The sequence below is a fragment of the Myotis myotis genome, unplaced genomic scaffold (genome assembly GCF_014108235.1).
Source record: "Myotis myotis isolate mMyoMyo1 unplaced genomic scaffold, mMyoMyo1.p scaffold_m19_p_7, whole genome shotgun sequence".
Lineage (NCBI taxonomy): Eukaryota > Metazoa > Chordata > Mammalia > Chiroptera > Vespertilionidae > Myotis > Myotis myotis.
In genome coordinates, this window is record NW_023416379.1 from 30,136,264 (window position 1) to 30,160,887 (window position 24,624).

The window sequence follows — 24,624 nt, forward strand, 5'->3', positions numbered from 1 at the left end:
TGCCCTCCCCTGCAGGTCTGGTCCCCCCCAACTGTCCTCCCCTGCTGGCCATCTTGTGATGATGTGGGTGCAGCCATCTTGTGACCACATGGGGGTGGCCATCTTGTGCAAGGGCGTGATGGTCAATTTGCATATCACCTCTTTATTATATAGGATTAGAGACATGTTGGCACTTTAAGAGCTTAGATGTGTACTGTTATCATAGTCATCAAGAAAGCACACACTTCAATCTGTTTTGTATTGAATGCCGGTAGTTAAATAATTGCACAGGTCAGCAGCTCACAGTGTTATTCCTTAATGAGCAATTGTTGTCTACTGTTTGAACATGAATTTAAAGCTTGTTTTTATTCATAGGGATAACATTTAAAATGTAGATTATATTTAGCTAGTTTGCAGATGAAAATTTTGTGACTCAAATATGCAGTATTGAAATAACTTGCTATTTTCCTTCATAGATATATTTTCAAAATACTAAATTAGTCATGATTATGAAACATGAAACATTTAAATGCCAGCTTATTTTTTTGAAATACAAGTCTATAATAGTATTTTAGGTATTTCTAAAGTTGTTATTTTAGTGAAATACTTTTTGATACAGAGGGTAAATTACCTGTTTTGGTATTTTTAGTATTTACAATTAGTACTGTTGCTTGATTTTTTTGTTTTTAATTTTGAAGCAGTAGTCTCTCCTAATGGATATTTAAATTTGAAAACTTGTGATTTTCATTAGTTTTTAATTATTAAAATACCCTCTTTTAAATATTACTGCTTCTCTACTAAATATATATTTATTTAGCATTTTATTATATATATATACATATATATATGACATTATGTTATTTTTTTGTGGTTGAAAAGACAAAATTATAGCCATAAAAATATAAATGAGACAATATAATTTATTAAAAAATTGCATTCTATTTTTTAAATCATCAGCTATAAAAATAATGGTACCACCCTCAAGCTCTAAATGGCTTTCAAACCCATTCTTAAAAATAAATAATCTTGTCATATGGGTTCTAATCTTATTCTCATTTTCTGACACATGATTTATATACTTATAAATGTTATTTTTATATTTAAATGATCTAATTAAGGCAGTTCCTTTTTTTATATTCATAATGCCTATTTGTGTCCTTATGTCCTTTAAAACTTTATTTTCTAGATCTCTTTTATGACTTGGCTATATTTATATATCAGTTTTATTTTAATGAACCAACTAAATTTCCATTTTCTAATACTTGTAAAAAAATTCCATTCTCAGTATCTATTTTTTCTTTCCTGTGAATAAAGTGGGATAATAGTTGCCACCTAATGTGAATAATATGTCATATAATGAAGTCTTTCTGTCTCTATGGAGTAATTATGTGCTTTTTCTTATAATTTTAGATCAAGACACTTTTCACGGTTTTTAAAAAGTCCATTATGTTGAACAGTGGTATCTAGCTTAAAAAATTTCAATATAATTTTCATGATGAGAGAAAATAACAGTCTTTAATTTCAATGTTTTTGAATTTAATGAAGAAAGAATTCTTCTTACATTGTCAAATAGTCTTTGGTATTACATAATGTATACATTATTATTGACACATTAAAACATGTATTAAAATAATTATCAGGAGTTATTTCATTTGCGGTTTATTTAGTGTAGATATGCAAAGTAAATGTGTGATGTTCTTAATTGGATATTTTTTCTCAGTATTTTTCAATAATATATTCTTTTAGGCTAAAAGGAGAAAGCAAGCAAGTGATGGAATATAGAAAGAGACTAGACGAGATTACCTGTTGGTTAACAAAAGCCGAGAATGCTGTGCCAAAGAGATCCGCCACTGAGCTGGGAGAAAACCGGAAAGAATTAACAGTAAGTGGCTTGTCTCTACATTTGCCAATACTTTTTTGATGCATGAACAATTACACTAAAAATAAGATAAAATATTAGAAGAAGAAAAGGTAAGAAACTTTGTACTTTGTGGTATAGGTGGTGAACTTTAAAGAGGACTGTCTTTGTCTTTTCTTCTAAAGAGTAGCTGTATTTTGTTGCAGAGGTAAGGCGTTCCTCATAAAAATGATAAAACCTGTGGTCTCAGTATTAGACCTAAGGTTTTTAGGATATCTTAAACAGACATTGTCATTGTAGAATAAATTATTGCTTTGAAGTAAAGTTTTTGCTTTCAGATTTAGAAGATAATTGCTAATTACTAGCTATAAAGTTGAGTTTTGTAGAAACAAAACTCTAAGTGACTTGAGAGTAACTCACGGAGGGTTACTCTAGACTCACTGTCATGGTTGTATTAATAAAATTTTTTTGTTTATCTACAACCTACAAGGATTGTTTATAGTTGTTTGTTTATACTACATATAAAATACATAAAGATATATAAATAAATATACTCAAATAGCCATAAATTTTATATTTTTTTGTGTTAAGAATTGAAAGACTTATTGCAGAACATAAGCATACTGTGTTCATATTTTTATTTTAAAAAAGAAGAAATTGGGTATGTATGTGGATGAACGATGCCCACTAATTTGAAGAGATTTTGTCTAAAGGAGTAAGATTGAGGCATTTTGGGAAACTATTAGTAACAACAACAAAAATATTGTTGGAAACAATTATTAAGTTTACTTTTCAAAATGTGACATCAAATAGCTAACAAACTTGTTCCTGTTTTAACTACAAATTTCATTCATATTCTTGGAACATCCCTTCTGTAAACAATTTGGGGGCCGTCACAAAGGGCTGGACAGGACAATAGGGTCGATAGAGATGAGGTAGAGAGAGGTGCATACAGGCTCCTGCTGGCTTTTTATTTTGTTTTGCCCTTTCATTGGAACAGACATCATTTTCATCATCTAAGAACAGAATGTTAACTTATCAGTGTAGATATGAGGGTATGGCCCTATTATAAGACAGGGTGGTGGGTGGGAGCACCCAAGTACACATTGCAGGTGAGTGGTCTTTCCCATATCAATTACAATTTGTTAACATATGTTCAAGCTTCTTATAAGTTTATTGTCTAATTAAGAAATTAAAAATTCACGTCTGTAAAATACCCAAAGTATGTTAGTTTCTAATACAGTTCTTGAACTTTCTCTAGTATGACAACCTTCTAATCATACCTCTCTTCTGACACCTTTAGGACTTAAACCAGGAGATGGACGTACAAGCTGAGAAACTCAAATGGCTGAATAGAACTGAATTGGAAATGCTTTCAGATAAAAGTCTGAGTTTACATGAAAGAGAAAAGATTTCAGAAAGCTTAAGAACTGTAAATTCGACGTGGAATAAGGTGTGCGTTAAGAATCACTGTGGCACCTTTCTAAGTAACTTTAACCTAGAACTTCACCGATTTTACTGTATGTAGGTGAATTATGAATGCCCAAGAACAAGCAGGGCTGACTGTGCAGAGAATTCCAGCAAACACACTTTGGGAAATACTATTCTGGGATATTTCATTCATTCATGCAGTCATTCACTCACTGAATAGGTTTTAACTGGACTCTCACTTTATGCCAGTCACCATTTTAATACAGCAAAGAGTATGTCACTCCTAATCCAAAGAGTTTATTGTGGGGAGACAAGTTGCTAAGCAATTATAACGTAGAGGGATCCATAGGGATATAAAAGTAGGGCATATGACCTGGCCTTAGGGGGTAACTGTGGATGGTTTTGGAGGAGAAAATTTCCAAGCTAATTTGTAAAGGATGAATAAGAATTGGACAGATGAATAATGGGGGAAAGGGCATTGCAGAGAGAACAGCAGCAAGTGACATGGTCTAGAAGAGACAGAGAATGAGCTCAATGCACTTGGGTCCTGGAAGTCGCTCAGTATGAAGTGAAGAATGAGTGATGCTTGCAAACATCAGATCCTGGAGGCCTCACCATGCATCACAAAGAATTTAATCTGTGTCTTGAGAACAGTTCATCACTTTGAGAGCAGTGGGCAGCTATTGAAGGTGGTTAAGCAGGAGAATGTTACCTTTTGAAAGCTCACTATAGCTGAACTATAGAGATGAAGTGATCCTAGGATGGATGTCCTTAGGATATCAGGAAGTCAAGTAACTCCTCTTAGCAAAACCTATGATCAGATCAGGATAACTGCTCTGGAAAGATCAATTAGTCATTAGCTTTGTCAAGGGGGCTTCAGGGAGACACATGATGACTTCAGATTTGGACATGTCTGAATATCCAGTTGCCAGAGGGATCCAGACTGAAGATATATTTTGGGAGTCCTTGGCATCTTTAACTCTGTATGGTAGATGTAACCATTAGAAACCAGGGCCCAGGGAGAGAAGCCTGAGTCAATGGTAGAAAGACTAAAAAACCTACCCTTTAGAATGTTAGCATTTGATGGATGGGCAGAGGAGAATGAGCTGGTGAAGGACACTTAGAAGGTCAGAGAGATGTGGGAGGAAAGTCAGGAGTACAGACTATTCAGAGTTCCAGGAAGGGAAGTGACAGCATTAAATGTTTCAAAGGCCCAGGGCAGCTAAGGACTGGATGGCGTTCTTTTTTAAAAAAGTATGTATTTTTATTGATTCAGAGAGGAAGGGAGAGGGAGAGAGAGATAGAAGCATCAATGGTGAGAGAGAATCATTGATCGGCTGACTCCTGCACGCCCCCTACTGGGGATTGAGCCTGAGACCAGGGCATGTGCCCTGACTGGGAACGGAACCATGATCTCCTGGTTCATAGGTCGATGCTCAACCACTGAGCCACAATGGCTGGGCTGGATGACATTCTTGATAGTAATGTTGGTGGAGTAGGGGCTTAAGCAAGGCTGCAGTGGATAGCAAAGCAGTCATGTAGAATGACACTTACTCTTTGGGAAACATAATCATCTTTATTTATATGGTACTCTTCTCTTTCCATTTGGCCGGATGCTATAGGTATGCAGAGACATGCCCAGTGCACTGAAGGAACGCGTTCCGGAGCCCTGTTCTGTTTCTCAGACAAGAACTGCTGGTAAGATACAGTTTATTCCTTAACCATTTTTTATAAAAATAGCAAAATATTATGACTGTGGGCATCATATATAAATTAGAGAAAACTTTAAACTGGAAAACACAACGCAGTTGTGATTTGTTATTCTATTTTCAGTTATTTGAAAGGAACATCTTCTTTAAATCCAACACATACTTGACTGCAAGGCACTCATGAGAGATAAAATTTTTGCCTTTCCTGGGACCAGAGCGGGACCTGGTCCCCAAGAGAGCCTGGGAAGGGAAGGGAAGAGACAAGGTGGGGAAACTGAGGACATGCGGTTTTTCAGAAAGTCAGCTGTAGCCATTACACAGCATGCCCTGTGTGGGGTGTAACTGCATGCAGATCAAGACTGAGAACGAAGGATTAGGTATCCTGGAACCAGGCGGGAGATGGGGTTTTAGAAGAGTTCTCCATCCCAGGGAGGCTATTTACTGATAGATGCTGATGATCACGTAGGTGTGGAGGAAAAAGTTTTCTCACTATTTCCTTCTCTCCTTGTCCCGATCAGAGTGCAGGTTATGGCACCATAGCTATTACACCATGCCCTGCTCTCTTGACTGTTCTTGACCCTTTACTGTATTAATTTTAGAAACAGGAAATTTCAATATATGATTTTGTCAAGATATATGCAAATATGTTGGGGCTTTTAATTTAAATTGTGCTGAATTTATGGATTGACTATATGTTTTAGAAGATTATTTAAGCCTTATCTATTATACCGTCTGCTAAAGTGGGCTCCAGATGGGTCTAATAATTCAGCTACCTTGTATAAAACTAAAGAAAAACAACCAACCTTCCATCATTTAAAAACAAAAGACAAACACAAACAACCAAGAGAGAAAAATATGTATCCAAGTTTTGAAGAAGACAAGAATCTCTAACTGAAAGTTCTGGAAAAACAATCTTCCAGGACAGATTTATGGATCTGATCACCCAAATTTGATAACATCTATATGTTAAAAAGAAAACACACATTAAAAATCCTAAAGTAGAAACAGTGTTTTCAGCAAGATGGCAAGATTCATCTTTCCTATAAAAATGAGTTCTTGCAAATTGAAAAGGAAGCAGATAAAGACCACAGTTATAAATTATACTATACTTGGTTAACAAACAAAAAATGTTTGCTCTCACTGATAATAAAAAACCAGTAAGTGAGCACACTGTGTTCATCCATTGAGACAGAGTATCGCTGGTGTGGACCCTTCATGCGGACTCCACACGTCGCTGTTGCAAGTCTCAGTTTTCAACCTTTAAGGAAAAATTGGCTAATAAATATTAAGTACATTAATTTTTTCATATTTTCTGATCCAGTCATTCTACTTTAGCAAATCAATATCAAAGTGTTCATCAGAAATATGCAAAATACTCTACACAAAAAAGACATTCCTTGCGAGTTCTTTTTTAAAGTGAAATGTAAGGAGCCATCTAAATATCCAGCTGTAGAGAAAGAGTTAAGTAACAGGTAGTGAATACATATATATTCTTAGGCATTCACAAGGATGTGGATGAAGAATTGGTAATGCTCATGTTGCAAAGTTAAGTGCCTTGCAAGCCCTCTGAACAACAGAAAACTGTGAATAAATTGGCTTTATAATTAAGGCAAACCTCTTGACAAAATAAAATATCAGTGCTAATTTTCTCACAGTTGGTGTATTTTTCACTTTATCTTCTCTTGGTGTCAGTGTTAGTTACTTCTGAGTTATTGCTGCCCTAGAATATTGTGTAACTGGGTGTTTAATTGGCTTTACCACCACCAAAGACATAGATACTGCCGGAAATACCATTGCCACTTCCATATGAAGAAATAGAAACTCTCACCATTTTTAAACCTAATCTAAATTTTACATAAGCACACAGACGCTTGCCCCACCACAGTCAGAACATCCTATTGATTCGGTGGTACTTTGCTACATTTTTTATTTCAGCTCATCCTGGTGCCGTAAAGGTGGTGCTAGTATCCTCTGCATCAGAACCTCCTGCCCAGTCTCCTTGTACTTCAGAAATTTCAATCCCTGCTGATCTGGATAAAACGATAACAGAACTAGCCGACTGGCTGGTATTGATCGACCAGATGCTGAAGTCCAACATTGTCACTGTCGGGGATGTGGAAGAGATCAATAAGACGGTTTCCAGAATGAAAGTAGGTGCACAGGGTACAGGCTTGTCATGGCAACACCTCAGCACACGGGTAGACACGATCTGTTTGGCTCCCTCTTGTTTGTCCTGAATTCTGAGAGAGTGAGCTTTAAGAACTTCTTTATCTGCCAAACAGCCATCCCAGGCTAGCTCTGAAGAGTCTAGATTTTCTTGCATTTATGCTGTTTTGGTAAGATTACCTTTACCAACTTGAGTTGTAGACTCAGTGTATATTTTAACATCTGAAACGGAGATTGTAAATCTAGTCCCATCAGTACAAATATAAACTAGCGTTACAGTTAATGTCTAGTGTGATGTAGTATAATTTCCTGAAGTGCCTTTTCAACTTATGCTTTATAATGAGCTTATTTGTTTAATTGCTGACATTAGCAGTGAGAATGCCTGACCATAATTTTATATATATACACAAACATACCATGTCACGCCAATTTGTAAAGTTCTTTTCCCATATTCAGTGTATGCTAGGTTCTGGGCTTGTATGCTGTATAGAGATAGGGAAAAGAATACACTAAATACAAATTGGGAATGAACCATTAAATAACAGTGATTGCTAACTGTTATTAAGTACTTAATGTGTGTTGGACACTTTTGTAAGTAATTTACATGTTCACTTCCTTAACTATCTATTGAAATAGTTACCAAATTTATCCCAGATTACACATATGCCCCGACTGTGATGGAGGCACTGAATGTGTACAAGTGAACAGTCTCTGTGCAGAGCAGCGTGTAGTAACAGGCACAGGCAGGTACATGTGACCTGATAGGGGAGCCCGGGTGAAGAAGAGAGTTACTGCCACAGTGACGGAAGGCAGACCATGTGGGATTTTCTCATCTAGAGACAAGTAAATGGCATTCCTGGTCTGGGGAGCAGAGTGAACAAAGACATGAGGTGGGGGAGCATGGAGGGTGAGGGACATGGGGTCAACATTTGTGCAGCGAAGAAATGCAGTGGGAAGTGAGATAGCAAGGGCAGCTCGAGTTCACTCTGATGGAGCTTGCAGGCCACGCAGAACCCTTTTCATCTGTAAACAATGGGCACGTGTTTTTATTCCTTTTCTTTTTTAAAATTGTGCCTGGAGACTGATGATAACAATGATCTATTTTAGCAGGAAGAATAGGAATAGTGCAAGAGATGCTTAATACAAAAAAAAAAAATAAAAATAAAGAGCCTTTCGGGGCTGCTAAGACCATGCTGTTGCAATTAGCGGAGATTCAGAATAGCAGAAGTGAAATGTAGATGAGGGTTTGATTGATTCAGTTTTGAGTAGGTTGTGTTGAGAGGTTCTTATGCCATTTAGAAAGAAATGATCAGCATTCATTGAAATGTCTCTCTGGACTCAGGATTGGAAGTTGTGAATAATCCATTTAGGAATAACATTTGACACTGTAGGAGTAATTGGAGTCTGCAAAATTAGTGAATTCCTTAAGAGGAAGAGCTGGGAGAGAATCTTTGCCATACCATTTGTACCTATTGGAAATAGTCTTTATGGCTATTAGTTCTATATTTAAGACACACCATTTTCTGACATTAACTTTTCTCCCATCGTTATCAGTACTAAGAGATAACTGTAGAGCAACAGTTTTTTTGCGTCTAAAATTATTTAATTTACAATTACTCCAAATAGCATTTTTCTAATACCTCATTGCCATCCCTGTAGGTGACATTAGTTTGTGTTCATACCTGATGTAGGCCTGATATGCAAGGTATCCTCTGCAGAAATCACTGCTAATGTTTTCAGAACAGTTTTTAGTTTTTAAAGGAACTTCTTACATTTAATCTCCTCAGACCTGATATAGCTGAGCTGTCAGTATTTTATTATTCTTTTTGTGAAAACAAAAACAGAGAGATGAAGTGCCTGGTTACCTGGATGGTAAGTGGCAGAGCTGAGATTTGAACCTAGGACTTACTGTGCCACATCTCAGATGCCTCACTGTCCTGTATAGGAGACAACTTTGATGTCAGTACACCAGTTTTGCTCCTTAGTGTTCTTGGCAAATAGACTATTAGCCTATCTTAAAAATCATGTTTTCTTACACAGATCACAAAGGCGGACTTGGAACAGCGCCATCCTCAGCTTGATTATGTTTTTACACTGGCTCAAAATTTGAAAAATAAAGCTTCCAGCTTAGATGTGAGAACAGCAATAACAGAAAAATGTAAGTCCAAAAAAATTATATGTCATCATCTACTTTCACTGAAAATGATTACACACATATACACCTTTTCAAAGATTATTCAATGAGAAATTAATATTATTTGATACTCTTTATCTATTAATAAATACGGTTTTCCCTTGTGTTTTTTTTATCTTTTGTGAACAGTCAGAATTCCCTTTTGAATTCCTCAAAGTAGTAATATTATTATGTTTAAGTAGTTACTGATTCATTGGATTATTTGCTGTTAAGTTAATATTCCTTTTGAAGGAACCAAGAAAACAAAAATTAGAGAAACCCACAGGAATGCGAACCCATTCTTTCATTGTAATTCATTCACTAAAACTAAATCTTAGCATGTCTTTTAACTCATGTTCTCAAAATTCAGCCTAAAAATATTTATTGAGCAACTACTCTGTACCTCTGTAGCTGGCAGTAATTTGTGAACACCTTAGCTAAAGACAAAATAAAGCAAAATAAAAAAATAAGCAAACAAAATAACCACAGCCACAATTTTTGTTTCGAGTTTAATATCTGGCTTAAAAGCATCTGTATGTCATATCAAACAAAGTCTAAATTCTCAAGAATGGGAAGACAAAAACAATCTAATAATAAAAGGAGGGAGAAAGAAGTAAAATGGCGAATTCAGGAAAAATAACCCCACTTTGTGAGACACTAAAAGTGCTCTGCGAACTCATCTGTTATAATAAACCTTGTTGCCACATTTATTTTGAAATCCAAACATACTTTAGGGACGGTCATAGTCTGCTTTTATCACCCTCTTCCACTACAGCCCTCGGCCCCATCTGTAGCTGTTTTGTACTGTACATGTTCTTTAAAACTTCTGGACAGTTCTTATTCTCCTTACCTTTATTCGCATATTTTTTCCCCTCAGCCTTTTCTCCCCAGGTGAAATTCTACTCAGCTAATAAAATGTCACCCCCTCTATAAAGTCTTTCCCACCCTGTTCTGGTCCCTGGTGTTTTCTATCTTTAGATCTTTGCCCCCATAACTTCATTGTGAATCTCACAGTTACTGAAATTTCTCTCCGCCACAGATTGTGAAAAGTCACCTTTCTGGGGCCTCCCACTGTGCTCCATACAAGTGATAGACTTAATTTGTGACAGAATATAAACTGGAATGTATTTTATCACCTTGTTTACTATTTCTCGAGGGGAGAAATTCGACTATTTCTCCTATAAAAAAGGCGCTTTGATTTCAAAATAAATGTGTGGCAGCAAGGTTGTTGCAAGAGATGAGTTAGCAAAGAGCTTTTACTGTCTCAAAGTGTTGCTTTATTTTTACTGATTCAGCCATTTTTCCTTTCTTTTCTGAACTGATGGATTGCTATGCCTATGGAGATCCAGAGGGACCCCATTTCCCATCGCTGGCAGGGGAGCTTCTCTGGTTTAATGACACCAAACTCTTTGCAAATCCATCTCCATTTTGCCTTTTCTACCATCTTACGTTTATTTTTTTTCCTTTTCCCCACCACCTCTGCATTTGTCCAAAGTTTCTTTCCTTCTCCCAAATATCTTCCCTTTCCAATTTAACTCTCTCTCTCTGTTTTCTCTCCATTTTCTTATGTAGAGACTGCATAGTCTTTATCATTATTTATTATATGAGAAGCCATCCTCAGCTTCTACAACAAAAAGTAACCTGCATTTTGCTCTTATTCACAAATAATAGGATCATTTGCTTATTTTTATGATAAACCGGTGATATTTGCAGTCGCTTGATGTCTTTAGTTTTATTTGTTCAATATTTCAGGATTCTGTTTGTAGTAGAATTGGTCAAAACTATTGTATATAATTCTTTAACTGACAAGTAGAACATTATGATAGATTTGTCTTCCCCTTAAGTTACAATCTTAAGAAATTTATTTAAGCTTTTATTCAGACAGTATAAAACAAATCATCTCATTGACACAATTTTTTAGAATTAATACATGTAAGTGTAATTTGCGGGTTTCTGAACAATATTGGATTGATAGCTTTATATAGCCTGTATTATCCCAAGAATTTTACCAGAAGAAATGTTATATTGTAATTAAGTTCTTCTTGGCCTGGTACTTAATTATAGCCCTTCAGTCTGTCTGACATTCAAAATAACTTCTAGAAGTTTGTTTTTAACTTTCTACCTATTATCAATGGGTTGTTGAAGATATTGAAAGCTATTGCTTATTGGTACTTTAGTTTAAGATCATTGACTGCCCTCGAAGTCATTAATCAGAAGTTTCTTTCCTTAGATCTTTCTTAACTTCATCTTAAAAATGAGAAGAGGAAAGAAGGGAGGGAAGGAGAGAAAGAGACTGAGAATGAAAGAAAAAGAGAAAGAAACAATAAAAAAGAGCAGACAAGAGCCAATATTTATGGGCTGTTGTTTGTTGTTGTTGTTTTTTTTATGATAAAGGGCTGCTGGGTACACAGAACTTGAATTTACTTTTAGTGTTTCTCTTGAACTTCAACATAGAAAAATAATTCCTTTTAGAGAGATTTAATGCTACAGTAAAACAAATGTGAAAGTATTCTTAAGGAGTTTTCTTTTCAAATCAAGATTACCCTAGAGCATCTCCTTTGAGGATGACAAGTGACTATGCCTGTGTCTTAAAGTTCTGTCACAAAGTGCTATTAATACCTTTCTAAACCAGGTCCTGTAAATATAAAACAAGATAGAAAATTATTTTTCTTAGAATTTTTCGCTTTATCAGTTCACAGTAGTAGATATGTTTTATTGTGAGGTATTTTAGTGCATTTAAAATATATATTAACCAAAGAACTTGTATGACTTGTATGCATATATGCGTAACCCATGGCCACAGACAATAGTGTGGTGAGGCCTGGGATGGGGCAGGAGCCTGGTGAAGAGGGGTCATGGGGGGAAAATGGGGGACATCTTTAATACTCTCAACAATAAAAATAAACTAAAATATATAAAAAACTGCTCATATATCAAAAAAAGAAAAGAAATAAAAGTGAGGCCAGTAGTTGGAACAGTAAAAAAATAAAATTTAATAGAGTTTAATATAAGAATTTTTCCCCCAAAATGGTTTCCGAAATATATCAATTGTATAGTATGACAGACTGACGTTTCTTTAAAATGTGTGTCGACTTGCCTCTTTTCTCTTTTCTATTGATAGCTTCGTTTGTAATAAATTTGGTATCAGATACTTTTCCCCTTTCCTGAGAGTCACTTTCGGGAATTCTTTTTTGTAATGTTTCCTGTAGTGGAGAAGGTCAGGAACCAGTGGGATAGCACTCAGCATGGTGTAGAGTTGCGGCAGCAGCAGCTGGAGGACATGGTGATTGACAGCCTACAGTGGGATGACCACAGAGAGGAGACTGAAGAACTTATGCGAAAATATGAGGCTCGACTCTATATTCTTCAACAAGCCCGAAGGGATCCACTTATCAAACAAATTTCTGATAATCAAGTAAGACCCATTAGATATCTTTTGGCGATATTGACTTGTTGGTTGTGTGTTGTTTTTTTTTTGGTTCTGTAATTTTAAGGATTCTTGTCATGATGTTTCCCCAAGTTCTTAGAATACACATTGAAATTAATATAAAGCATTTGACCAGGAAGGATTCTGAAAAATTCTTGGAGGCATAACAAATGGAAATGTACATATATCTTAGACTTACAGCTCACTGACTCCTTGCAAATGGAACACACCACAAACCGGCCACTAGGAAGGGAACATATTCAGGATCCCAAGAACCTTCTTTTGTTCTCTTCATGTCTACCCTGAAGGTTATTTCTATTTAGGAAATTTCTTGAGACTTTCATTTGAGGGCTACTGTAGGGAACAAATCAGGTACTAAGTAAGTTTAGTTTCTTTTAATACCTTTATAACAAACTGATTTATCAATGTCATCAGAGCAGGTACCTTCTGTGATCAGTTTGGTTAACAGAGTTGATGATATTGAACATGTATGGCACTATTTTAAATTTTCTCCGCAATCACAGAAAATATTCTTGAATTAGAGGCTATGGTTGTCAGTTTATATTTTAGTGTAACATTTATTTGCCCTTCAGATAGCCTAAGATAAAAGTGTACATTTGTGAAGAATATAATAACGGATATGTGGGAATCTAAATCTAAATCATGAAAGTATATTTTCATTCTTCATACATATGGACTTTCTGTGGTTACAATATAAAATCAAGTGGCCAGGTGTCCTGATTTCCTGGATCATTCCCTGTGTTTATGATATCTGCTACTTGTTTTTACCAAGTGAATCAAAAGTAATATCAGCAGAGCCCCTGAAACTTCACTAAAGGAATACAATTCAAAGTGGTATCAATGCTTTAATCATCATATGTAGAATATTCTTTTATAATTAGCAGTATGGTCATTTCCTTCTGAAACTTTAGGATTGACTTTTCTATCAATAGCCACAAAAAACTATAGGAACTTTCATTTGTCCTTTAGATTTCATGAGGATTATCTTGATCCAGGAACTCTCAGAGTCTGAAAAAGTGTGTCAAGGAATTGATATGCCAATGGATATAGCCTCGGTGTAGCTATTCAGGCAACTCCCAGTGAACCTTGCGTGGCAGCTTGATCCACTCAAGCTGTTACCTATAAACATACACAGTGATCGAGGGGCAGGAGACAGAAGATTTCTGTATTGTTGGCCCTTTCCATTGCTATACATACATATAAGGGAACTCTATAGTCAATTCATTCCTAATCAGTGCATGTTCCTATAAGGATCATATGTATAGCAGAAGAAATGAAAAAAGACATTGTTTTTAGGAAATGAAATATCTAAAAGAGAAAGAGACATTCATTTGTTTAATGTCATCTGCTATGTACCTGATCACTTTCTTAGTTATTTTTCTTTTCACGTCTGTAATTATTTTGGTTTAAACTTACATGCAAGAGTTTGTCCAATAATTTGTTTTCTCCTTTTGATATCTGTGTCTAAAACATATTAAAACCTGCTGGGAGGAACAATGTTTTGGCAATACTGGTTACTGAGTGACCAAGTCTAACAATGGCGCCTGAAATTGCACCGTAGATACTGCTTCAAGAACTGGGTCCTGGAGACGGGATCGTGATGGCGTTCGATAACATCCTGCAGAAGCTGCTGGGGGAATATGGTAGCGATGACACGAGGAACGTGAAGGAAACCACCGAGTATCTGAAAGCGTCGTGGATCAATCTCAAACAAAGGTAAATGCTGAGGCCCTGGCAGGTAACGGTGTCTTGTCAGGTTGAGAATTTGATGGCTTTGGCTTTCTCATGGAAACATGTCAAAATGTGTGACTACTAGAAGTACATTTTATTGTGATTAAAATTTTTTTTATGCTATTCTGAGTGTTATCATACAGAATGTATATTTATACAATATCTACTTGACTTAGTACATGGAGATTTTCCTTAAATAAGTCTAAACCTTGCCAGTGATTATTTATGTGTTCTGATTTTTTTTTTTTTTTGGTCTCCTTGGTGTTACCTAGAGTAAATCTTGTAGCTGCGTGATGCTAAGGAATACTCAGGTATGCACAGCTTCATTAGGGTGATAGTAATCCTAATGATCATTAAAATAGTGGGCTGTTTGATCGGATTGCCTCAGTTGAGGCTGAGAACACATGGATCCAACTCTAGACTCCTGAACTATTCTCTGTGTATTCAGGGCTTAACTAATATATATATATATATATATATATATATATATTTTATTACTCTGTCTAGTCAGTATGTTTGGAACAGTCTAAAATAGCATGTGGGTTTATAAGAGAGATTTTTCTGTCACTTGAAGACCTAGGATTTGAGGACCTATAAACAGTGGTTAGCATCTGTTTAAGATAGCATATTTCTATTCACCATCAGTCAAGATGTGTTTACCTTCAGCATCCTGCAGGGAGCACCTTGCCTAAGGGAATTTGGTTTCACACACATCTTTACATATGCAAATGCAGCTGCCTGAAAGCTATCAAAGATATCATAACACATTTGTTTTTCTGTGAATAAAATGGATAATATTAGAACACTTTTTGATGTGTATTACTGGTAATAAAGTATGGTCAAGCATTTAATAACAGTTTGACATGAAGATGTTTTATACAATTTTAGAATGCCATTTTTAGTTACAACTTCTAAAGTGGAGTTTTGGAAAACTCAAAATTAAGAGGGTGGTAAATGAGCATGAAAAACCTAGGATTCTGGAGGAAATAAGACTGGGGTTGCAAATACAAAACTTCATAAGTGGTTAAAGCAGAAAATAGCTATAATATTGATCTTTCTAGCGTTTTATACAACTGTTTTCTTTTGTTGTAACAAGGTATTTGGGTGTAGAAAGGATTAGAATCCAAGGCTGGGAAGAAGGTGAATTAAAAACAGATTTAAGATATAAACTTAGAGTTATAAAACGAATGTAATGTGCATCATGGTGACTATAGTTAACAATACTGTATTGTATATTTGAAAGTTGCTGTGAAAGGGTAGATCTTAAAAGTTCTCATTACAAGAAAAATTGTAACTGTGGTGATCGATGCTAATCACACTACAATAAATAACATAAATCAAATCATTATGTTGTATACCTAAAACTAATACAAGGTTGTATGTCAATCATGTTTGTTTTAAAAAGACAGCTGTAACACTAAGAGAGTCCTTAATCATACTTTATCTGTTTCCCAAAATTCACGTATAAGTTATGACTTTGTTTTTGTTGTAAACAATGCCCAAAAACTTGATCACGTAGAAATGTGTGGCCTGCTTTATTTAGCACCCCCAATTCTTTATTTTTGCTTTTACTTTGTAAATATTTTATGACAGACTCCAGCAGTAGTTAGATTAGATGGAAGAGGCAATTAAAAATGAATTATATTCCAAGGTGATCTTTCATTTATCATAGCGAAGACAGCCACAGTGTTCCAACTTCATGGTGGTTACAAATAGTTGCCCTTATTCTAGTTTCTTTCCCCATTTTGAGGGGAAAAAACTAAGTATATTCATATCTAGACATGATTTGGGTAAACTGTCATCTATAAAGTAGGGAAAATCCTACACAACTGTGGCGGTCCCTTCATGAGTGACAGCTGGGGTTTCTTTGATTTGAGAGGATTTTCTCTTTTAAATACAGTGACATTTACAATTTTTAACTGTTTTAATCGGAGATCTTTCTAAAATATGCAAATCTGCCCTAACCTTCTTAAACAAAGTGCGTGAACTTATAGTAAACATTTTTTTGAATTCTTGGCATTATTGTTGTAAAGATAGGATTAAGGACGGTTAAGAGCTGCATGTAAATTTACGGTTCATTTAAACCAGCATTTCTCAACCTTTTAAAAATTATTATTAACCCTCTAAGAAGCCTTTTAAAGTACCTTTCCTCATGAAATTTTAATACCATGGTTATACTGTGTGTCTGTTTTTGTACTTTATAGTTATGCTTTATACATAAAAAGAGTCATTTCTTCCCCCCACTGCTGTCCTCCACCTTACCCTGCCAAAGAACCACTTACCGCCTCCCTTAAGAATGCATGGTGTAATCCGGTGCTACAAGGCTCTGAGAAGTTTCAATGGCATGTTTAAGGTTTCATAGCATAGCTAAGATGAGATTTCTCTATACGATATTATGATCACTTTCGAGTTCTGAAGAGTTGATAGTAAGTTTATTCAGGCTGCTATGCTTTGTGAGTTTTGTGCTTTATTTTTACTGTGTAAATTGTATTGAGTATCTTCTCATTGTCAGGCACTGTGCTAAACTCTTCACAGGTGTTATTTCATTTAATCCTCACAACAGCCACAGGAGACAGGCAGTGTTTTCCTCAACACTATGTCGCTGATGAAACTGGAGCAGAGAGAAGTTCAGGAATGCCCAAGGTCACCCAGCTCATACAGGCAGAGCCGAGATTGGAATGCAAGACTTTTTGTCTAGGTAGCAAGGCTCTTTTCTTTACCTTTTTTCTTTGCTGTCAGAATGCCAGCTATTGCTGGTGACTGCTCCGTGTATTCACCTCTTGGATCTGTCTGTGATTCCACTTACTGGTTCTTACCTGTGTTGAGTTTAGAAGCCAGGTAATTAAAGATATGGGGCTTCTGCTATGAATAATGTAACTCTCCCTAGTATGTGGCCATTGTAATGACCACTGGGAGGCCTTGCACATGGCCCACCTCCTGCCTCCCAGCTGTATTCTTTTGTTGTTTGTTTTATAAATACAAAAATATATTTTATTGTTGACAGTATTACAGATGTCCCCCATTTTCCCCTCTTTTGCCTCCCTCCACCCAACTCCTACCACCCCCCAGGCCCTCACCACACTATTGCCTGTGTCCATGGGCTGTGTATACACATACATATTTAAGTTCTTTGGCTAATTTCTTCCCATCCCTTGCCCACTCCTCTGATATATGTCAGTTTGTTCCATGCTTCCATGCCTCTGGACCTATTTTGTTGGTCAGTATATTTTGCTCATTAGATTCCAGCTCAATTCTGAACATATACCATTGGTAGCCAAGTGCTGGAGGGGTGAAGGTTATTATACTTGCCAGTGGAATATTGTGATTGTGGGATAATCTGTGAAGTTTAATATCAGCTTTCAAAGGAAATGTTTTCTGTGAACTGCAATTGGCTTAAGTAACTTGGCCACTCACAGTTGCAGGTCCATAGTCCCTTATCTGCAGTGCCAAAATCCAATATGCTGAGATATCAGAAAGCTTTGGCTTGACATGAAACCATTTATTATAGTCTTTATTTATCCTTCTTGGTGTGAATAGCCTTGTTCCTAAGTGCAGACATATTAATGTGTTTGCCGCTTCACATCCTACTTAGAGGTAATAAGTCATATAGATACATTCATAATAGATTTCTAATGTGCAAAAAAGTTTAAATTCTGAAACACAACTAGCTCCTGATATTTTGGATTTTATATACAATAGGTCTGTCTCTAACATTTTAAACTAATTGATGTATCTTGGCCGCTACTCTTAACCTGTGATATTTTTTCTTTTACATCTCTTAATGCCAATTAACAATTTTTTTTTTAGTACTGAGTTAACAATAGATAAAATATCTTCATAGTAACTTTTGGAGTGTAGGTGCCTTTTTGGGTCTGAAAAGTTATTTTGACCCTGGAGTGCCTGTGTGTGTGTGTGTGTGTGTGTGTGTATGTGTGCGCACAATTGTAGTACTATAGGCATACGTGTGTATACACACACATACTTTCATATATACATATACACACATGTAGTGATTGGTGGTGAAATATTGTAAAGGAAATGAGGTAATATAACTTTATGTTTTAAATATTATCTTATAGATAATTAATTGCTATGAATTTTTCTCTTTGCCCTTACCCTCCAGAAGCCATATTTTGCCTTGCCTCTTTAAGGCAATCCTCAGTTTGTACAGGCAGAACGGAAGGTAAACTCACTATGGTACCTGCCATTCTTGATTAAATCCCAGTATATTCATTTCCGATCTGTGTGACTTACCACCCTTGAGCTTGTTATTTTAAATGACTGAGACACTTTCTTTGGTTCTAAAGTGGAGATCATATCTAAGTGTATGATTATTATGAGGACAAAGATTATATGTAAACATTTCTTGTACATGATATATGCTCAACAGAAGGTTAGCCAGCTTATCATCATGTGCTCTGTCTTTTTAAATGTTTTTTAAAAACATGTTTTTACTGATTTTAGAGAGAGAGGAAGGGGAGGGATAGAAAGACAGAAACATCAATTGGCTGCCTCCCGCATGCCCCTACTTGGGATCGAGCCTGCAACCCAGGCATGTGCCCTGATTGGGAATTGAACTGGTGACCTCCTGGTTCATGGGTCGACGCTCACCCACTGAGCTACACCAGTCGGGCATGTGCTCTATCTTTTGATGTCTTCCTTAGAAACCCACTGCCCTTAGTCTGTTTTGTGATACTAGTGAGAATAGCAGAAGGTTGAGTCACTGTCAGTCATTTGTCTATAGTCATTTCAAACAGTTTCTATGTACGTTAATTATAAACTAGTTGATTATCTGATTTATTGAATGCAGTATAGATACTCTAAATATTGCTTACTAGATGAAACTATGAGAATATGTAACTTTGTTCGTTAGTGTCTTAGTTCGTTCAGGCTGCTGTAACAAAATACCACATGATTTGGGTAAACTGTTATCTATACAACAGGGAAAATCCAACAAAACTGTGGCTCACAGGGTCCCTTCACGGGTCACAGCTGGAGTTTCTATGTATTGAGAGGATTTTCTCTTTTAAATACAGGGGCATTTATAGTTTTTAACTGTTTTATTTGGAGCTCTTTCTAAAATGTACAAATCTGTCCTTGCCTTCTTAAACAAAGTATGTGAACTTATCGTAAGCATTTTTTGAATTCTTGGCATTGTTGTTGTGAAGATAGAAGTAAGGAACTTTAAGAGTTGTACATAAACTTATAGTTCATTTAAACCGGTATTTCTCAACCTTTAAAAAAATATTATTAACCCCCTAAGAAGCCTTTTTTAGGTACCTTCCTTCATGAAATTTTAATACTATGGGTATACTGTATGTCTGTTTCTGTACTTTATAGTTGTGCGTTATACATAGAAAGTGTCAATTTTTCCCCATTCCCGTCCTCCACCTTACCCTTTCTAAAGAATTACTTACTGCCTCCATTAAGAATGCATGGTCTAATTGGATGCTATAAGGCTCAGAGACGTTTCACTGACATGTTTAAAGTTACTTAGCACAGCTGAGATTTCTCTACACTTAAAATGACCATTTCTGAGAATGAGGTGAAGGTGAGGAAGTAGAACCAAGTTGTGGAAAGAACATTAGAAATGCTTGTTGTGAAGGAGACAGAGAGATTGGGTACTACCTGGAGGGCTTGTTGTTTCTCAGTGTGGTCATTGATTTTTCTTTAGAATTGGACATGGTAGAGCATGGTTTTGTGCTCATGGGAATGATCCAGTAGAGAAAAGACTGATGATTCAAGACAGAGAACAAAGTAAGAGGAAAGAAGGTCCTAGAGTAGACTAGAAGGCGAAATCTGGACAATTTGGTTTGGTAAGAGCTGGGATGTGTTTTCCGTTAGGACAGGAAGGACAATGAGGGGAAGAGTACACAATATGGATTGGAGCCTTGGTGATAGGAAGATGAAAGGTTCTCTGTGTAGTGCTTCTGCTTTCTTTATGATCTGTGAGGCATGCTCTCGGTGAGACTTCAGATTTTATATCCAAAGAAAGAAGATCAGATATAAAGTCAGAATTCTGATGTGTGGGACAGAGAGCTTCCTAGGGGTCTTTGCATTATTGCTGGACAGTGCCGGTGCCTACTTGTGGTTTATAATAATACATGCATAGTGAAGATATGCATGTAGTGTTCTTCAGCAATGTTCATCTACTCAGAGACAAGTAGAAAGAATGTAGATGAAAGATAGGGGACAGGAAGAGGAGGGTGTTTTAAGGAAGTTGAGACCAGGATTACCTCTAGTCCATAATGATGTCTCTAATGTCCTTTTCCCTGGTGATGCAGTCCCTCACCAGAGCCTGTGGCTTGCTCAGAAGACCTTGAGTTGGATTTCAGACACCATTTACCTGTTGAGACAGTGAGCAACCTTTATAACCATATGCAGTGACCACAGACCTAGAGGTGAGGATTTGACCATAACGGATAAAAGTCTTATGCTTTGAAAGAGTAGACTTTTGCCTGAAAGAGAAAACAATGGCTGGAATTAGCAATGGAAAGCAAAGAGGAGGACCCTTAGTCTCACTCCTCACCCTGAGGAATATAGGGTCTGAGAGAAACAAGAAAAAAACTTCATTGAAAGCTTTGGGGGGAATTGATGGCCCTAGGGAAACCAATTTTCCTTAAGATAAGGTGAAGGGATTGATCTGTGGAGTCTTCCCAACACAGAATGGAGTTCTGGGCATAACAGAAGGGTTTTGACGGTAGATTTTGGCAAACTGGGAAAGGTGCAGAGTAGCATTTGAGTTACAGTCTAATGTTGGTTGGCTAATAAAGGCCGAATGTCGTGTAGTGACTTAGCTAAAAAGGAAATAGGATGTGGTGGGATGAATCCTCTCACGAGGATAGCTCTGTGGTCTTAAATATTTACTTGCTGTCAATGGCAGCCGAAGAGAAAACTGCTCCTTTGGGTTATATAAAGTCAAGGGCAGGCATCATGGGATGGGCAAGGGGGTTGGGGCTCTCTCTTGAGCTTCCTGAGCTTGTGGTATTAGCAGCTTACAGCAGTCTTCTTAAATCCCACGGGGTGAATTTTTAAAGTGCTTGACGATATCCCAATCTCTATGTAACAGAGAGATATCTGCAGTGACTAATTCTTCATTAAATGTATTGCATTTCCCCATGGGGTGTTTGAATATATTTCCCAGCTAAATCCTACTTTATTTACCAAAGAACAAAATTACCTCGTGAAGGTACCCATTGAAAAGCTTAAATAATGTTTCAGTGTAAGTTTTCTACATGCCACTCAGATTACTGATTCTGCCATTTTTTTCTGCTCTGAAAAAGATACATATACTTATTTAAGTACCTGTAAATAAAGGTCACCTTTTAAGTATACCAAAGTTTAGCAACACATATTTGTGGGTTTTCTGAGATGCTCTTTTCCATTCAAGTTTAAAAAAGAGACACATGTATTTATGTTCAAACACTCTTTTGACCAATTCTAAGCACATGCACACTTGATTAACCAGTATATCTTGTAGCTTAAAAATACCAAGTATCATTTAACATCTTTAAAATAATATTTAAACAAGGCAGTTATGTGGGTGGCCATGTTTTTGTGCTACAAGATAACTATAAGCTATTTAGATTGATTACTTTAAGCTATATCTGTTGCCTTTATAATATAAATCTCCTTAAAAGCTAAGCGTTTACATTTTTTAGATCCCCGCTATCTTTAATGTAAACTATTGTAAGTAAATCTGTCACTAGCGAATTCCTCTAATCTTTTATGAGAAGCAGTTTATATTTTTCATCTGTACCATTTCTTCTACAAAAGAATTCTATAGTGTGTTACTTCCGTTTGAAGTAAAATATCTTGTTTCTGCTAAAGTTAGCCTTTTACATCAGATGTTTATCCTTTAGGTTTTCAGCCTGTCCTTGCTCTTTATGATTTGTAGGTTAAAAAAGATTTTTGTGAAACTTCTCTGCCTTTGTCTAGTAGCCACAATTTCCTAAAGTTAAGATGATTCTTTTTCTATGATAGTGCTCCTTCCCCTGTATTCTCTCATTACATTTCCCAGTGTCTCCTCTAGCTCTGCTCTGGTCTTTCTTGAGATGCAGCAACCAGAGCTGCCGGATAGAAACTCTGCATTGTGAAGCATGGGCTAACAGGAGCTCACTGCTGGGTGTGATCTCAGGAAGCTTCCACATCAGTACTCCTCGACCTTTTTGCTTTCTGTTCTCTGCTCATACACTCCCATCAGTTACCTTTCATTTCCAAGCAGGGATTTTTAATGAAGCCAAATTTGAAGCTAGGGATAGGTGAGAATGGGGGAACTCTTCTAGCAGGTTTTATTATCTGTGTGATGTGATGGATTATGTAGTTTTAAAAGGACCCTTGGTCAGTCTGAAATGGGTCCTTTACTTTTAGTCCAAACAACTTATTTTAGGGATGAGCTCCCTCCCCCCCACACACACAATTGGAGAATTAAGATGATTTACCCAAGCCTTATAGCTAGTAATTGGCAGAGGTGTAGAATTAGGTTGTTTTCTTCTGAGCGCAGTGCCCAATAGCATTAATGGTAATTTATTAGCCTGTCTAATAAAGCGTGCATAAACACTCCTGAGCCTCTAATTTTAGCAATTAATTTTGGCCTTATGGTAGTATGATACCTCATATGAAATTCGTTGAAAATGGATAAAAGATTCTTGTGGTGTCCTTTATACCATACTTTAGCATTTTATCTAATTTTTAAGAAGACTGAAAAGGGTGGTATGAAGAACTGCCTTTGAGCTACATTCTATTAGCAATTTCACATAAAATTATATTAATTTCAAAAATCAGACTATAAGTTATTTATATGTACATATATTATGATTATAAAAACTTAAAATGTGTATTTATTATAATAATATAAAGATAATCTGGACTACTATACATAGGGTTTAGTTGTCACTATGTTCATTATTTTTAGTAGTTGATTACATTCGAAATAAAAAATCTGATACCAGATATATGTGAATTTAAAAAGATTCCTCAGGACATTTATGATTAAGTTGCTCATTTGTATGCTGTAAGTAAAATTAACTTCCCAGTATTTCATCAAGTTCATATACAAGGTACAGTAAATTACTATTTATTGAGTGTTTCCTGTGTTTTGATACATTTATTAAAATATTGCAGGAAGGGAGATATTAGTCCTACTTTTGTATTAATTTGTAATAAATACTTGTTGAGTTGCTACTCTGTGTAGGTCCTGGGGGTACCGGGTGAACTGATGATTCAAAAACTTTAAACACACAACAAAGTAGTCATTTTCAGTTGCGATCGGAGGTACAGTATAATGAGACAGGCAGGATAATGGCCCCAAAGATGGGGAGACTATCTTGGATCATCAATGGGTCCTAATAAGTGGAGAAAGAAGGCAGAAGAATGGGTCAGAGAGATGTGGCGTGAGGACTCAGCCCTGTACTGCTGGCTTTGAAGATGGAAGAAGGGACCATGAGCCAAAGAATGTGGGTGACTTCTCAAAACTAGAAATAGCAAGAAAATGGATTCGCCTTTAGAGAAAACCAGTCCTGCCTGCCAACAACTTCATTTTAGTCCAGTGAGACCCCTCTCAGAAACTAACTTATGCACTGTGAGATAATAGTTGCTGTAAGCCACTAAGTTTGTACTGCTTTGTTATAGCAGCGTTGGCCATGGTAGGGAAATCATGGGTGCTCAGGGATGAGGTACCATGTAGGTTTGGAAGGTGTCTGTACCACGTTCTACAGGATAAGTAAAAATGAATGCAGTGGGGGGCGGGGTAGTGGAGGGAGGGAAGAGGTATTTAAGGTAAAAGAAGTAAAAAGTAAGGCTCTGGATAAGATAGAGATAGTGACCACTTTGAGGATTAGGAATTGATTCTTTTTTGTAGGTAAATGAAAAATGAGGCTTGGAGTGATGAGATGATTCTTGAGGAGGTAAGCAAAGACTCAGACCATGGAGAACCTCATGTGCCAAGCAGAGTTTTCAGAGATGATGAAAATTATGCTGGAGGAGACGGGCAGCTACCCAGGTTGTCAGAGCTAGTCCATGGTAGAACCTTGTCTCCTTGATCCAAACGCTTATTCTTTGGCTTTCGTAACCAACAAAGTAGAGTTTTCTTACATCATCTAACAGTTGTTTTTCTGCAGTTTCCTACAAA

The 24,624-nt window shown here is 36.4% G+C and overlaps 1 protein-coding gene across 9 annotated transcripts in view; it reads left to right on the forward strand.

Annotated features, from left to right (window-relative positions):
- UTRN (utrophin) overlaps positions 1–24,624 on the forward strand; it is a 443,932-nt gene that overhangs the window by 198,182 nt on the left and 221,126 nt on the right. For all 9 annotated transcript variants that reach the window (XM_036316081.1, XM_036316083.1, XM_036316082.1 and 6 more), the window contains 7 exons: positions 1,726–1,861; positions 3,141–3,290; positions 4,891–4,966; positions 6,913–7,127; positions 9,184–9,301; positions 12,526–12,731; positions 14,326–14,480. In XM_036316081.1, coding sequence (XP_036171974.1) covers positions 1,726–1,861; positions 3,141–3,290; positions 4,891–4,966; positions 6,913–7,127; positions 9,184–9,301; positions 12,526–12,731; positions 14,326–14,480 — 1,056 coding nt within the window. The remainder of the gene's footprint in view (positions 1–1,725; positions 1,862–3,140; positions 3,291–4,890; positions 4,967–6,912; positions 7,128–9,183; positions 9,302–12,525; positions 12,732–14,325; positions 14,481–24,624) is intronic.